Below are 16,545 nucleotides of genomic sequence, written 5' to 3'. Positions count from 1 at the left end.
AAGTTGAGAGAGAATATATAGGGCATAAAAAAAAGGTCCGTATATGTATTTAATGTGTGTACATTTTAGGTACGCGCCTCTTCATTTAATGCCAATCCACTTGTAAATGACAGCCAGCCACACACCATATAATATTGCATGCACACTACACGCTTTGACCTGCAGATGGTTACCAAGTCCCTTCAAATTTCAACAGATGAAGAAATTGTCAAAAGGGCCTTACTGGCTAATATAGCAAACCTCGGGGGGGCATGTATGCAAATGAAAACTTGAAGAGGTCATCAACGCAATAAATTGGCAGTTGCTCTCTCTCTCCCTCTCTCTCTCTTTCTAGAACTCGTACAAACGTGGACATGAAGAAGCAGGGTCGGCCAATGCTATTGACTCCTGCTGTAAAAGTAGCTGGGAATTTATAGTTTTTGCCCTCCTTTCTTCTCTCAGTCTCTCTCTCCCTCTTCGTTCTTTCATTTCTTGAGAATTAATTGGTTCAGCTCAACCAACCCATCTATCTCCCTCCCTCCCTCTCTCTCCCTCTCTCTAAGTCAAGAAAGAAAGCTCTCCATCACAAGCAAGATTGACCCATTTCATATAAAGAGGCGCCAGTATTAATTCCTTTAAGCCTCGTCGGTTCAGAGAGAGACTTGAGAGATTGAAAAGAGAGCGAGAGAGTCGTCTGTTGGCGAGTGAAGCAGATCAAGAAGCTGAGAGAATGCCGGAGGTGGCTGTGTACACAGTGAAGGTGGAAGAAGGGCAGGAAGGCGCCGACGGACGACCGTCGGTGGGGCCTGTTTACCGAGGCATTTACTCCCAAGATGGCCTCGTCGAGTTGGAGCCTGGCATGGAGTCTCCATGGCAGTTCTTCAGGTCTCCCTCTCCCTCGCCCTCTCTCTCTCTCTCTCTCTCTAGCCGGCGGGAGACGTAGAAATGTAGTTCAAAAGGAATTACGTGCGTTTCTTGGCATTTCTTTCTTGGGAAATTTCACAGATCAGATCATGTATTTGACCAAAAAGGAAACTAAACCGAGGTGTTAGGCGGTCACGAAGTGTCATGGCCAGTGAGCTCGGTATGACCAGTCGCATCGGCCCGAGTCGATTCGACTTAACATGTTGGTTCTTCCGAGCTAGTTCGCCCGCCATGGCGGAGGGCGGGTCGAGACCTGCGCATCTTGTCGCCCGCCGTGTAATTTGTCTTTGGATTTGAGACCCAACGGCATAAATCACATAAGTATCTTTGAGAAATGAAATGATACTTTTGATTTATGAAATTTATCGATCAATTGACCAGAAAAAAAATCCAACTTTATACTCTCTATTTTACATAATCTTTTAATTTATTTAGAGTTATCTCCATTTGCCAAATTTTATCTGGATGTTCTTGATTTAGCCCCCACATATACGTACCAAACTATATCCATATTGATACTTTTTTTTTTTGGCCAATGATCTCCTATATAGTAAATTCTTTTTATACGATCGAGTCACAACAAGAGAATGTGGACCCCACATTTGATGACAAATTTGATTGAATAGGACGAAAAAAAATGACAAGAATATGACAAATTAATGGTGAGCACAATTTATCGATCAATTGACCAGAAAAAAAATCCAACTTTATACTCTCTATTTTACATAATCTTTTAATTTATTTAGAGTTATCTCCATTTGCCAAATTTTATCTGGATGTTCTTGATTTAGCCCCCACATATACGTACCAAACTATATCCATATTGATACTTTTTTTTTTTTGGCCAATGATCTCCTATATAGTAAATTCTTTTTATACGATCGAGTCACAACAAGAGAATGTGGACCCCACATTTGATGACAAATTTGATTGAATAGGACGAAAAAAAATGACAAGAATATGACAAATTAATGGTGAGCACATGGTGGGGGCAAATTCAGCCATGAGAGAAAACTATACAATTAGGAAAAGGAAAAAATAAAATCGAATTGGCCCATGCAGGTCTCGAACCTGCGACCTTCGCGTTATTAGCACGACGCTCTAACCAACTGAGCTAATAGGCCTATTTCGTGAACAATTTGATTTTAATTTTAACTTATTTCTTTTTGGCGATGGCAGTGATACTGCTAAGAGAAACCCCGATTGCAGAATGCTGGGTCGTCGTCAAGTGGTAGATTCGAAGGTACATATCTCTCTCTCTCTCTCTCTCTCTAGTGTTTAGGGGCGATCCGTTTTCGGTCCCACCCAACTGGTCCGGTTCCTGAGCGGTCCAATAGAACTGGTGGTCTAGTATTGTTTATTGTCATTAAATGTTGTTGAGGCACTTTGAATTTCTTGTCACGCCATGCTTAATAATGTTTGATGTAAGAATGGAAGATTTCGTCACCAATCGAAAGAGACTAAGAAATGGGGCAATGGTGACATGTTCATGTGGTAGCCACGGCCCGAGATGGTACGAGGTCTGATCGAATGTGCGCAGGTTGGTCCTTATGCATGGCTTACGTACCGAGAGGTCTACGATTCGGTGGTCCGCGTCGGTTCGGCGATCAGGAGTTGCGGCATCAATCCTGTAAGTATATACATAAATATCCACAAACTAACCGGTGCAGATAAGACCGAGGGACTCTCTTGATCAGTTTTCTCCTGGATGGAGGAGATGTGATGAGTTTTACTGATGCAGGGTGACCGTTGCGGCATATACGGATCGAATTGCCCAGAATGGATCATCGCCATGGAGGTATGATTCCACTCTTCGCTTAATTATTTCAAATTCAACTTTTTGATGCTGCAATGCAGCAGACTGTCCTTCTACATTTTAGAACTTTCACGTTTTTAAGACAGAATGGCGATTCCTATATTGTTTTGGCTTGTTTCTTGGTTTATTTATCATGTTTATGGAGCAAATTCGATGCAGAAGCCAAAAGTTGTTACCTGCTTGAGCAAGTATTTTCAAGCTTTAGGGCTGCGCTAATCGGTTTTGTTCGGTTCGGTTTGGCAGGCCTGTAGTGCCCACGCAGTGACGTACGTTCCGCTTTACGACACTCTTGGTATGATATGGCTCCCTTACTCCTAGGACGGATTTCGTTTAAGGCCAAGATGTCCGATTTCACTGATGGTTCATTGTGCTACCATTTTAGCTCTGTTCATGAATCAATCAAAGATAAGCTTTATCAGCTGAGCCTTGCACATAACAGGTCCCAACGCGGTCGAATTCATCATAAACCACGCGGAAGTCTCGATTTCTTTCATCCAGGAAAACAAGATATCGTCTGTGAGTTTCTTTTTTAGTGCCAATTCATCGGTGAGTTCTGTTTCTCGGTTAGCTTGATTTACCCGGTTGATCGCTATCTATGCAGATTCTCTCGTGCCTTCCCAAATGCCCGTGTTTAAAGAGTACGTATTGCACTCTAAGCGTGTAATGGAAGATTTTAGGGGTTTAGAAACTAAGTCCGAATCATTTTTTTTTTTTTCAGCTATTGTCAGCTTCGGAGATGTTGCGAGTGCACAGAAGGCACAAGCCGAAGAACTAGGAGTCTCTTGCTTTTCCTGGAAGGAGTTCTTGCAGCTGGTAAGAGGGCGATGCGTTTCTCCGATGGATATGTGCCTTACTTCCGACTGTGTGCAAGGCCAAATTTATCGTTTGTCAATTAACATGCTCCGATGGACCATCGTGCTTGATCCCGACCCCAGGAACATGCACACAGTGAATTGCCTCCGAAGAAGAGGACTGATGTCTGCACGATAATGTACACGAGCGGAACAACTGGAGAACCAAAAGGGGTCATCATCACCAATGAAGCTCTGATGGCAGAAGTACTGTCGATTGACAAGCTACTTCTCCTCACAGACAGAGTGGTAAATGTCTAAATGTCCAAACGCCTTCTCTTTCGGATTAAATAATGGCGTTCCGTTGTTCAGGGGCTTGCCTTTGATGATCATTTGAGTGCAAATATAAGCAACGCTTGCAATGCAACTAGTTCCTACTTTGTATTTGCTTGTGTTCATATGTTTTTGCAAGAGCCAGAGAAGTTTCTTGCCCTGGAAGTAAGACTAATGTGACCTGAAGTGCCTGTATTACAGTTCTCGGAAGAGGATACATACTTCTCGTTCCTCCCTCTGGCTCACATTTACGATCTGACGATGGAAACATACTGCATCTACAGAGCTTCTTGTATAGGATTTTGGCGTGGCGTAAGATCACTCAGCCATCGCTTATTGATAAATCATTCTGTTATCATGAGCTATTTACTCACTCTCTCCCGATTTCGTTTCTTAGGATGTCAGATTTTTAGTAGAGGACATACAAGAGCTTAAGCCAACCATCTTTTGTGGGGTTCCTAGAGTCTATGACCGAATTCATACCGGTAATATTGCTTACTCCGAGTCGCTAATTTTATAAAACTGAGATTTCCGTCATTGGCAGAAGGATAGTGATTACGATTAGTCAAAGGTTACTGTCGAGGCTAGTTCAATCCTTGTTTGTTCTTTTTTGAAGGCGTCCTTGCTAAAGTCTCATCGACTGGGGTGATACGGAAGACATTGTTCGACATCGCATACAACTAGTACGCCTTCTGACTCCGTATCATCCTTCTCAGTTCTTCCCTTTTGTCACATGTATCAGTATCTCTAACGATTGCTTACCGACAGCAAGTTAGCGAATCTAGAGAAGGGATTCCCGCAGGACAAAGCTGCGCCTCTCATGGACCGACTGGTCTTTGACAAGGTTAGATTATTGATCCCGCCTTAATCTCTTCTTCAGTGAAAATAGATTGTTTACTCTTTATCGGTTTCCAATTGTCACAGACAAAACTAGCATTGGGAGGGAAAGTTCGCGTCCTTACGTCTGGCGCTGCACCATTGTCGAAGCATGTCGAAGAATTTTTCCGGGTCACCAGCTGCTCCACATTGTCGCAAGGTTACGGTACGTTCTGAAAAGGAGTTGCTCTGTGGAAAATGGTCATAATTCATTTCATCCCAACTTATTTTGAGATTTAAATTACCCTTTAGTTGAAACTTCGGTAATTTGGTTCTATTTCATCCTTTCACTGGCCTTTTTCTCTCTCAGGTCTTACGGAAAGTTGTGGCGGGTGCTTCACAGCCATAGGCAATGTGTTCTCGATGATGGGGACAGTCGGCGTCCCCATGCCGTCGATCGAAGCCAGGCTGGAGTCCGTGCCTGATATGGGGTATGATGCGCTTTCGAGCACACCTCGTGGAGAGATCTGTCTGAGAGGAACGACATTATTCTCTGGTTACCACAAGCGCCAAGACCTCACCAACGACGTCATTGTTGATGGCTGGTTTCACACAGGTAAACGAATCGAACATTTATGAATGGCAGCCATAGTTTGGAGTAGACATATCCCAGATCTGTTCTTACCATACCGATTGCAACCGGCACTTAGTATTAAAGAAAGCAGTTGTCTGTTTCTTACAAACCACAAATTTTGCAGGCGACATCGGTGAGTGGCAGCCAAATGGGACAATGAAGATCATCGATCGGAAAAAGAACATATTTAAGCTTTCTCAAGGTGAATATGTTGCCGTAGAGAATGTCGAGAGCGTGTATCAGCGTTGCCCTCTTGCAACTTCGGTATGCCTCTTGCAAGTTCTTATGAATTAGAGCAGACATAGGCCAAACATTTTCTTCTGATTTTACAAAGGTCATGTTTCTTCCCACGTTTTCTGCAACAGATTTGGGTATATGGGAGCAGCTTCGAGTCCTTCCTTGTGGCCGTAGTGGTCCCCGATCGGAAGGCCCTTGAGGACTGGGCGGCAAACCATGGTGTTGCGAGGGATTTCCAATCGCTGTGCCAAAATCTCAAGGCGAAGAAGTACGTGTTGGACGAGCTAAACAGCACCGGCCATAAGCACCAAGTAATGCAGATAAATTCCTATCTCTAGCAAAATGCGAAAGCACGGCATTCCATTTCGCCGTCTGACATGAAATTCTCTGCGCAGCTTCGAGGTTTCGAGAAGTTGAAAGCGGTCCATTTGGAGCCTAATCTCTTTGACATGGAGAGAGATCTGATCACTCCGACCTTCAAACTGAAGCGCCCGCAGTTGCTCAAATACTACAAGGTACTCACTCTAGCCTCTTAGCTTCGTTTCCTAAGATAGCTGAGCCGATGCGACAAATGAACAAATTCGTGCACTTCTGTTAGACTCGACCTTATCACATCTGCATCTTATAGTCTGCACGATCGCAAGCACGCAGGCTGCATCGAGTGACTTATATAACGACATTAAGCAGTACCAATTTTTCAAAAATCTTTCTTCATACCAAGTGCCAGGTGAAACTAATACTCTTGGGTGGTACTAATTTTTTCCTGCATTTTGTTAAGTTCTTGCACAATACACTTATTATCTGTCAAAACTGCAAATGACTGCACTAAACCTGAGTGTCCTTCTGCCAATTGTTTCCTGTAGGACTGTATTGACCAGCTCTACTCTGAAGCAAAAGCAAATAAAGTGTAAGGATCGTCATTGGAGGGCATGGCTCCATAAGTCCACATCCACAGCATTGGCCAGCTGCTTAGAACTACATTTAGATCGTTTCTTTCCTGAAGAATCGATCGAGGTCGGGAACGAATTATCGCATAGGCCTGTTCATTGATCCCTCTTCTTCACAACTTCGTCATACTCGACAGATGCTTTCGAATAATTTGGTACTAGGAAGGAGCAAACAGGATCTATATTTCATTTGTCAATATCGTAAAACATTACGTCCTCCTAGTTTTACATACAATTCTTGCTATGAGTATAGTTCAATTCGGCTGCATCAGAGATTCGTGAATTTTGTTTTCCCTTCAAGTCGGATAATTGCCATGAAATCCTGAGATCGCCGGATATGTAGAAAAGGTAAGATACAAATGAAAACGATCACATATTGAACAATTCGATTATCCAGACCAACAAATAAGAGTGATCAAGCATTGAATGTTTCTGCGGTTTTACCTCAAAAAACCAAAATCGAAACAACTAGAAAACCGAGCTGACTCATAGCTCTTTGACCCGTTGGTCTGTGAGGTGAATTTGAAGGTTGAAGAGAAAGGGAGGAGGAAATTAGAAAAGCAGAGAGTGAAGCACCTATCTTTGACTCATAGAAACTGAATTGTCTCTGGTAACTCAGTTCCCTATCTACTCAGTTCGACTGCCCTAAAATCAGTGATCTCAAATTTTTGCCTGAACACAAAAGCTAAAAATCGACTTCACAAACCGGCACATGAACTCCAAACTACTAAAATCATCTATACAGGGTATCATATCGAAGCGCCAGTTACCAATGAAGATGCCAAATGATCTCAGAATCGACCCTCCAGTGCGCGGGTATCGTATGTCTACAATACCTACAAGATCAGGAACTTCTAAGGAGAAAAAGGACTCCCATTAGTGAGCAAGTATCATTGTTTGCGTACCAAGTTCTCACAGCAAAAGCAAGACCAAGATCCGAAAAGTAATCCGCATCTACGTGATTGATTTGAGTCTTAAAACAAGGATATTCGCACTATTGCATTAATAAGCAACAATAACAAGTCTGCATGAATCAATATCTTCACAAACAAAGAAAGAAGCAACATGGATTCACACTGCCAAAACAATGCCGATCGGCTGAAACTGGCTATAGAAAATAGACCACCAATGCCCACACAGGGTAAACCAGCAAGATAAGTATTCCTATGGTGTTTGAAATGCCGTGCGGCTGTGTAAACGAGTTTCTAAAGCCACCAGATGCTCGGATGTGCTCTTGTAGAAGATAACATGCGATAACAAGACATATCACCACTCCGATCCAGCTGCCTCTGAGGGTGCTTGCGAATAAGCTCGGAGCCACCACTATCAATAGAATCAGAGCAGCTGGCATTTCCAGCCAATCTGTACCCAAAAAATATGACAGTGAACAGGGATTATGAAAGTGAATAGCATATGAATTGGAAACTCAAAGATAATGATGTAACAGCAAGACAATAAAGATGAGCACTGTAATGAAGCATGCCAGTCACTGTATCTTCCACAGATTACTCTCTCATCAAGCTGAGCACTGTATGAAGTATGCCAGGCACTGTAACTTCCACAAATTACTCTCTCATCAAGCTAAAAGTTAATTCTTACAAGACAGACTACTTTTCGCTAGTCAGAGTACATGGTTTTAGTATTTCCATAGGTGATACATTACAAAAAATTGTTAACAATCTTTTCACTGAATTAAAGCGTAGAAGAAAATACACATTGCCTTGTCTCATCTGACATTGGATGCAGAGCGTATTTAAAAGTTTAGATAAGCAAATTGCTGGCAGAATTAGCAAAAGCACACTTCAACAAATATGCCACGATGAAAGTGTAAATTACGTGCAAAAGAAAACAATACCTGGGAAATGCCGAGGGAAAAACAGTCGCAGTATAACAGCAATGAAGGCAATCCACTTTCCTACCTCTCCCCTGCACGAGACAGAAGATGCAAAGTTACTTCGAGAGAAAAAAACATTCAGACAAATGACAATGGTTTTATAAAGTTTCATAGTCACCTGAATACGTCGAACAATAGTGAAGGAAGACTAAAGAATATATATGGGATCAACAATCCTGTGAGAATGTTCGTTCTCCAATTGGTCCGATCCAGGACCAACAAATAACTACACGAACAAAAACCAAAAGACCACTTCCATCAGCATCCGAAATTGTCATATCAGTTTCAAGTACAAAACTCGTGCTCTCTGTATCTACTCTCATTTTCTACTTCAATCATAAAATGAAAAACTGGACCCGCCGCTTCTGCCATAAAATTCTATCCCATTAAATTTCACAAGGAAGTTTTATTAAATCCATATACACAAAAGTTCATCTGGGGTTTTTAGATTCTATCAAATCCACACAGATCTGGCAAAGGTCATGCAAAATCCGCAGCAAGCTCAGTGTTGAGGTCAGCTGCAACAATTCACAGATAAAAAAAAAAGAACCAATGTCCAAGCTCCATTTGTGCAAAGCAGCTCAAAAAGTTCAGAGGATGATCCAATCCTTCAGATAACATCTGATACACACTTTCTTCATCGCTTCAGGCATCAGACTGGCGAATTTCACACTGAAAGACTAAACTTAGTGGCAACCAATTGAAGGAGTACAGAAACAAGCGCAATTCAGTAGCCGAAGACCTGGATACTGAGCTCAATGCAAAAAAAAAACAACTGAAAAAAGGTCATCATCTACGACATGCAACGAGAACAAATCACGCGGATTGAGCAAGAACATGCCAAATTAACGTATAACTTCACAGCATCGTGACCATTTTCGATGACCGAGGAGAAACAGAGAGCACAACGACAGAGGCTGAGTCGAATTCGAGCTCTCACATTGCAGCAAACGAAGCCACCCATTCCAGAAACGTAGTCCCGAACCCCAGGCTCCCCAACTTGATGGCGTGGCTCACGAGCTTCTTCGCGGCGGCGCCGAGCTCATCCAGATCGGAGCCGATCTGGTCGCTCGCTTCTCGATCCGTCCTCATTTTCAAGTGCCCGTACCTGCCCATGTCCTCCAAAGTTCGCACCTTTCTCCGCGATCGTCGAAACCTCGCAGCGACCCACGATTCCGAGATCGAAGAACAGTTCGGAGAAGCGAAAGGAGAGGATTTTTTTTCGGGGTGTGTCGGTATCAATCTCCAATTTCTTGATTTGCGGAGCGGGGTCAGGGGCAAGAGACAGCGAAGCGGTAGGACCATCATGTATTGGGGAAGATGGTGGAATGGGGGTGCCACGTGGACCCATTGAGTTTGATTTAAAGGCGATATTTTTTTTTGGATCTTTGTCCTTTACTCGATTGATTCTGTGGATAACCTCTTCTATATAAAGAGGGAGGCCGTGCTTTTTTACTCCTTTTTTTTAGCTTGGACATTCCCCTTTCTCGTGATTTGATCGTGCTATCTCTTGCATGATCCATCACTTTTGTGGAAAAATTTCAATTAAGGAATTGATGGGTGCGTTTGGGAACAGCTTTCCCAAAGTACTTTAGACTTCTAAAGTCACTTGAAATTTTTTTTTGATGTTTGACAATTCACTTTAAGAAAATACAAATATGGGCCAAAGTTGAAAGCCTAAGGCAGCTGGGGACATGCTTTGGGCATCGAGCATTTTCATAAGGCTAGGCATACAGCAAAATGAATTTTTTTTCCTTCCCAAATTGCCCCTGCTTTTTATTTTATTTTTCAAGCTAGCCCATGCACTATTCATCTTCTCCTTGCAGCAGATTAGGGAAGTGTTGGAGGAGAGGGCGTGACTTCACGGATGCCGACGAGGGATCCGCAACACCGACGTTGATCGCCCGTGGTCGTGCGGCCGGGGTTGCCTTCCGCCCGACCGTGTGACGTCGAGAGGCACGATGGGTTTTCAGACGTCTCGCCCCCCTCCGTGGAAGGCAACCCTAATCGCACCGTAGTCTAGAGAGGCACAACCCGAGGTTGGGGACCTCGGTTTCGGCTTGCCTAAGGTTGCGCGACATCGGCATAGCCTCGACCGAGGTTGCACCGACGCTTGAGGACCGGATCTAGGAGAGGTCATGGCGGGTCTCGAGGCACAAGATTTGATGGCGACGAGCTTGAACGACCGGATTTGCTCATAGAAGGTCGAAGGTCGTTTGGCCGTCGCCGAGGCCGAGGTTGGGGCGACGCTTGAAGGACGTAACGAGGAGAGGTCGTGGGTGGTTGCGAATAACCGCATTTGAGGGCGACGAGCTTCAAACGACCATAGAGTGGGGCGAGACGACCGAGGGGAGGACGGGACGAGACGGGAAGGGAAGCTCCGGCGACGCCCGCTCCGACAAGGATAGTCGATGAGTCGGCGACACCCGCTTCGACAAGGGCTAGACGCCCGCTCCGACAATGGCTCCTCCATGTCTTCTCTGTCTCGGCCATGGCTGCCTCTGTTTTTCATTTCCTTTCTTTATTTTTTTTTTCAATTTCAAAGTTGCTTTGCAAAATGAGTTATCCAAACACTACATAGCTTTCACCAGATACACCTTCACTCAAAGGTCCTTGAGAAAATGGCTTTGCATTCCCCAAAAAAGTTCCCAAACGCAAACGATATATCTTCATTTTCTCAAATAAGAATTTGAAGTGACTTTTATTTCCAATAAGGATCTGAATTGCTCTCCTTGTTTCAAACAAAGCCTGAAGTGATTATGCATGTTTCAAATAAGAAGCTCTCCTCATCGGCAGACCACCCGACTAAATATTTAGGCCAATCAAAGATATTTTTGTCAAAATACGGTTTTAATTAAATTAAATTAAAAAAAATTAAAACTAAAAATTAAAATACAAAAAAAAAAAAAACACAAGCGGGAGGGCTGCCCTCCCGTCCGTAGTTGCCGCCCCACTTGCGATAGGATGGCGGCGGTTGTAGTCGGGGTCGTCGGCACTTTAGCGAGGGATGGCAACCCTCTCCCGGTAGCGACCCTCTCGCAGTCGTTGTGAGGGCTTGCTGGCCCTTGCCACTTGTCGATGAGGTCACCAGCCCTCACCAAGGCACCGGTGACCCCGACGACAACCTTCGCACCCCCACCAGAAATGGGGCGATGTCCACAGTGGGAGGCGGCCCCTCCCACCCATGTGTTTTTCTAATTATTTTAATTTTTAGAAAACTAAAAGATGAATAAACTAAGAAAGAAATTCAAAAATTCAAAAAAAAAAAAATAACAAAAATGCCCCTAATTAATTGGTGAGATGCCTTTTTTTGACACCGATATTGCTACTTTGCACCCTTATTTAAAACAATATCCACTTTAGGCTTTCATTTGAAACAATGATATCACTTTAGGCCTTGATTTGAGAAAATGATAGCACTTCGGACCTTTAATTGAAAATTTCCCTCACTTTTGTTACAATTTCACAAAAATGATCTTATTTTTGTTTGCCCCACTCTTTCTATTTTGTTTCTTCTATTTTTGTTTTTTGCTTGCAAATCCCATTTCCTTCTTCTTCTTCCTTTTCACGCCTTTGACATCTCAATTTTTGGCTCTCTTCCATTCTTTTCTTTCCACGCCTCTCTATTCCTCAAGTTGTAGTGTACTGAGAAGTTAAATATATATGATGCCGACCCATCATCCTTTATACTTTCACCGGCACCAACATTTAAGCTCACCAAATCTCCCCAAAGAGTGCCTTTTCTTCGCCGCGCTCAGCATCTTCTTGCATTATGAAAGGTAATATTGAGAAGCACTACTTCTCTCTTTTTTAGTTGTTAGATTGTTCTCACCTCTTCTTGCACATGTGAGAGAAAGAAAAGGTGTCTTCACATGTGTAGGCATAAAATTCGAACCGCCACGAGGTGGGTTGGAGGTCCCTAGTTCGGCTCCTCAAGAGCATCGACTTGTTGTTCAACTTCTTTAGAGACAAGACGCGGTCCAATTTTGTCCCATCATTCCCACAGCCACCAGGCCACTGCGTTTGGGAGCTGAACCGGGTTGATTTCTACCCCCTTGAAGTGTCCCTTTGGAGTCGAGGATGTCCAATTTCCACACCCTTGTGGTGGGGCATGAGGAACATGTAGTTGATGTGATCATTTTGGCCCGAAAACTTACAAGACAAGCCTAGCTCGTCGTCTCGGGACAAGCTTGTGACACCCTAGATTTTAGGGCCAATTCAAGCATAAGTAATGGGTGAGATGCGGCTTGAAACTGCGGACGATCGGGGAAGGACAGAATCCGCTAACTATGGAAAACCGGCCTAAGAGCAAATCATGGTTGAGTTCGGTGTTCGGACATGCATGGTCTACAAGCGACCGTGCCACGGTGTCAACCAACTATGCATTCGATTAGGGCACCGATTGAACCGCAACCCTAAATCGAGCATGGTTCGACCGTGAACCTAACACGCATCAATCTTGTTTAGCCATGCATCGACAATGAATCAATCCCTCGGCCAAGGATTGATTTCGAATTGATTGCGAACTAGCAAAGTGCAGACAAACGAGCTAATCATGGATTTGTCATAGGATTGAGTTTCACTAGAACCCCATACCAAACACGTGCCGGCCATGGACTGATCACCCTTGGCTGTACATTATGTTATGGAAGGATTATGGACCGAGACAAGCCAATCCCGCATCAATAGCAAATTGGTCATGAAAGGATAATCCGGTTGTGTTTGATTGTACGCTCGGTTTAGGTTGGGTGATTTTTGACCTCAAATTGAACAAGATGTGGAAATACTCAACCCCGATGGTCACAAGACACATCCTAGATATGCCGGACTACGTGCCCGGCCACGCCATTTAGCGCACCCGTCCGTGTCGGATGGCGAGCTAACCGCACATCCGTTATGGATCGATTATATGCCGGCCATGATGGCCGGTCAAGGACTCTGACCAATCCGGATCAAAATGGTACCTATGATTATGGCAAGACTATACTAGCTCTCTCTACGACGACAAGTAGCTCCTATGTGTCCCTATCACCTTATTAGCATGGGTTTCTAGAAATATTGCAACCAATGATTAGAGAGCCAATGATTACCAAATATTTTGCCATCATTACCAAATCTTTGATTGAGGCAAAGAGAATCTTCTCTTATCAGTAGCAAATCTTTGACTAGGTCAAACGTAATCTTCTACAATCATTACGTAATCTTTGACTAGTTAAACAAGATCGTCTATAATGATTAGTAAATCTTTGACTACATCAAACACAATTTTCTAATAAAATTATAGGATCTTTGACTAATTATAACTCATGTCATTAGAATGGCCAAATTGCCATTAGCAGTGATCTTAAATTGACCAATATCATTAGAGGACCTTAATTATCATTGGAGAATAATCTTGGAATAATTAGATGTCATTAAAAAGTGTCAACAAGAGGATGACACCTCGTTAGGGGTGTGTGGCATAAGACGAAGGTACCATATTGTGTAATAGACAAATGTCCAACCTAAGATCCTAGGCCTATTAGATTAGCTAGATGGTTGAATTACTAACACGCCACATAGACCAACGATCATTTGCCTCATCAACCATAGGGATTATGTGGCAAATGGCTAAGAATAAGATAGTGCCAAATGGACATATAATTATTACCTCTTCAATTATTAGAGATTATGTGGCAAATTACAAGAATCGAATAATGCCACAAGGAAAGTGGAAAAGACAAAACCGACTTGGGGAGCAAGTCAAGAAGGCTATAAATTAGCCAAGGACCCTATCACTTTCACCCTCTCATATGCCACACTCTCTCTCTCTCTCTCTCTCTCTCTCTCATCACCACAACCAGCCGCTGCCCTTACATGCTGAACCACCACCATGCAAACGCTAACCATCACCACTATCTCCGACCTTGTTTCGTTTTAATAGTTCTTACCAACAAGATATGTAAGTGAATTTCTAAACCTTTGTTAATGGGTGTGGCTAGTGTCGAGCTTGTGTGCTTGCATGAGGAAATGATGATCTTGCATGCTCTTCTTCATGTCTTGCCGCCCATGGCGATGAGTTTATAGTACATGATATGATATGCCTCATTTATGGGTGAGCGGGCATATCCCGACCGTGAGGTTTGGTATGGGGCGAATCGAACGGAATGACGGAAGCGTTCCCTCGAGCCACGGATGGGTTGCCCTACTAGATGCCTCGGAATATGGAAAGGTGCACCCCGAGATGCCTTGTTAAGAGTAGACAAGTGGGCCCGTAAAAAGCATGGGACGAACATGCAACGATGAGGATTGCATGATGATCTACGGTTGTTTGATAATATGGCTTGTTGATTTTTATGTGGTTGCATGTTACATAAGCTTTGTATTAGCCAACTTCTTAGCTTAAGCTTGGAAATTTGCTTACTAAGAAGTTGTATCTCATTCTTTAACTTTTCAGATTTGTAGGTATGGCAACTATTCTACCTCCATGTTTTGGTCTCGTGATGTCAATTGAGGTTACTCATGTTGATGTTGTAGATTTAGAAAGTGACACCTCCTTCCGACGCTACCTCACTACCATATAAGTGGAGAAGGGACTGGATCATTGGGTCCCACATCATTTTGTGGTGTGGTACGTCATGCTCAACGGGGAGTTGGTTGGCCCTATTCATGACTTTGATGGGCCGCCGGGCTTCAATAGTGGTGGGTGGCCGCACGATATGTGAAGTGGCAAAAGAAAACTAGTTTCTGACAAGGAAGGAAGAGAAACTTTTTGGATGATGACTTTTTGGACTACCATTGCCACTAGAGGAGCTAGGAGTAACCATGCCTAACCAATGTGATGTATGAGTAATCTTGCACTAGTTGTACTAAATTATGTGTGTAAACTAGTGATATAAAGGAGATGCATAATCCGCTAATGGAGTGGTGTGTTTCACTATGTATGTCCTTTCTCATGCTATGATCACTTAATAGTTAATGACTAAAAGCTACGTTTCCGCATGTAGTAAAATTATTATACAAAAATTAAAGGGGAGGAATCGAGGTTGACGTGTCTAGAACGTCATTAGACCTCCCTTGTGACACCAAGGCCCCACGGCCTCAACCGATTCTGGCTCTAATCGATATCAGGTTGAGAGAGCACAACCGAGAGCTTCACGGCTCTCGCATGGTGCTGGGTCGGCTCGGGGTGGCACATCCTTATTTGATATCAGAGTGGGGTTTATACCTGAAGTGATAAAGTGCGCTGGAGTCATGGGTTAGATGGTCGGGAAACACCAAGTACATGTGGTTGTTGAGTAAATGACATTATTATCTGTTTTGTGTTGCTACTAATTTTGGCAATGGTTGTGTAGAAACTTTACCCTCTTAGTTAGCTATTTGGTCGTAGAACATCATGAGCTATCGAGGTAGATCCAATCGAGGTAGGGCCACCCGTAACCCTTGACTAGATGGAATTCCGCAAGCCTTGGCTCGGATTGGTAACTTATGGAGCAGCAAGCACAACAACAAGCAACCAATACTTCTGGTAATGCTTCGACATCCATAAATGGGACCGGACACCGCGAACGTCATATGCAAGGTTTAATTGGGCAATTTTTAAAGTTAAGACCTTCTAAATTTATTAGTACTGGGAACCCCGATGAGGTGGAATTGAGGATCGATGAACTCGAAAAGATATTCTTATTTTTGGAGTGTTTGAAAGTTGACCATGTAGCCTTGGCAGAGTACTAGTTACAAAGTAATACAAACTATTGGTGGAAGGCTACCAAGGGAGTAGTTTTCTCTGCAAGTATCGAAGTAACGTAGAGTGCCTTTGTTAAAGCTTTTTATGAAAAATATTTTTCAGAGAGCGTCGGTGACAAAAAGATGATGGAGTTCATGCAGCTACATCATAATAACATGATAGTAGATTAGTACGAGACTAAATTTGTTGAACTTCAAGGTACGCACCTAAGTTGGTGGAAAAACCGATAGCCATAACCAAACGGTTTCAAGAGGGGTTGCGCCCTAGCATTAGGGACCAGGTGGTACAATTGAATCTTCAAGATTATAATGAGTTATATGCTCAAGCTCAAATGATAGAGAGGTACATGGTGGAGCACGTAGCCTTTACATTAAACCAAGATCGAACTCCCCCTTGAACCGTGAATCACGACAAGAGGTTTAAGGGAAAGCAACCCTTTACGTCAAAC

The 16,545-nt window shown here is 43.3% G+C and overlaps 2 protein-coding genes and 1 non-coding gene across 3 annotated transcripts; 1 reads left to right on the top strand and 2 right to left on the bottom strand.

Moving 5' to 3' along the window:
• Positions 1-480: 480 nt before the first annotated feature.
• LOC115737211 (probable CoA ligase CCL6) lies at positions 481-6,745 on the top strand. Its single transcript, XM_030669235.2, has 19 exons — positions 481-864; positions 2,083-2,146; positions 2,444-2,533; positions 2,645-2,701; positions 2,963-3,011; positions 3,159-3,235; positions 3,321-3,357; positions 3,438-3,532; positions 3,655-3,819; positions 4,045-4,155; positions 4,241-4,328; positions 4,460-4,526; positions 4,612-4,687; positions 4,768-4,885; positions 5,030-5,275; positions 5,418-5,557; positions 5,659-5,841; positions 5,926-6,045; positions 6,394-6,745. Exons 1-19 carry the CDS (start codon positions 710-712, stop codon positions 6,439-6,441), a joined length of 1,986 nt encoding a protein of 661 aa, XP_030525095.1. The 5' UTR covers positions 481-709; the 3' UTR covers positions 6,442-6,745.
• On the bottom strand, positions 1,954-2,027 carry TRNAI-AAU. The gene has a single exon. It is a non-coding gene; the product is annotated as a tRNA-Ile (tRNA).
• A 670-nt stretch (positions 6,746-7,415) lies between the features above and the next one.
• Positions 7,416-9,722, bottom strand: LOC115737212 (cold-regulated 413 plasma membrane protein 2-like). Its single transcript, XM_030669236.2, has 4 exons — positions 9,312-9,722; positions 8,490-8,597; positions 8,333-8,403; positions 7,416-7,839 (listed from the first exon to the last, which is right to left on the bottom strand). The coding sequence occupies exons 1-4, from the start codon at positions 9,677-9,679 to the stop codon at positions 7,586-7,588; spliced, it is 801 nt and encodes a 266-aa protein (XP_030525096.2). The 5' UTR covers positions 9,680-9,722; the 3' UTR covers positions 7,416-7,585.
• Between the last annotated feature and the right edge of the window lie 6,823 nt (positions 9,723-16,545).

This window comes from Rhodamnia argentea, chromosome 5 (genome assembly GCF_020921035.1).
Source record: "Rhodamnia argentea isolate NSW1041297 chromosome 5, ASM2092103v1, whole genome shotgun sequence".
NCBI classification, from domain to species: Eukaryota; Viridiplantae; Streptophyta; class Magnoliopsida; order Myrtales; family Myrtaceae; genus Rhodamnia; species Rhodamnia argentea.
This window is presented reverse-complemented; position numbering and strand designations above follow the sequence as displayed.

Excerpts from the sequence above, each read along its gene's own strand:
- LOC115737211 (XM_030669235.2), top strand. The coding sequence starts at position 710 with ATGCCGGAGGTGGCTGTGTACACAGTGAAGGTGGAAGAAGGGCAGGAA. Across the intron at positions 865-2,082 it reads TCTCCATGGCAGTTCTTCAG|TGATACTGCTAAGAGAAACC; the intron begins GTCTCCCTCTCC and ends TGGCGATGGCAG. Across the intron at positions 3,358-3,437 it reads CAAATGCCCGTGTTTAAAGA|CTATTGTCAGCTTCGGAGAT; the intron begins GTACGTATTGCA and ends TTTTTTTTTCAG.
- LOC115737212 (XM_030669236.2), bottom strand. The coding sequence starts at position 9,679 with ATGATGGTCCTACCGCTTCGCTGTCTCTTGCCCCTGACCCCGCTCCGC. Across the intron at positions 8,598-9,311 it reads GTGGCTTCGTTTGCTGCAAT|TTATTTGTTGGTCCTGGATC; the intron begins GTGAGAGCTCGA and ends TTGTTCGTGTAG. Across the intron at positions 8,404-8,489 it reads CTATTGTTCGACGTATTCAG|GGGAGAGGTAGGAAAGTGGA; the intron begins GTGACTATGAAA and ends TGTCTCGTGCAG.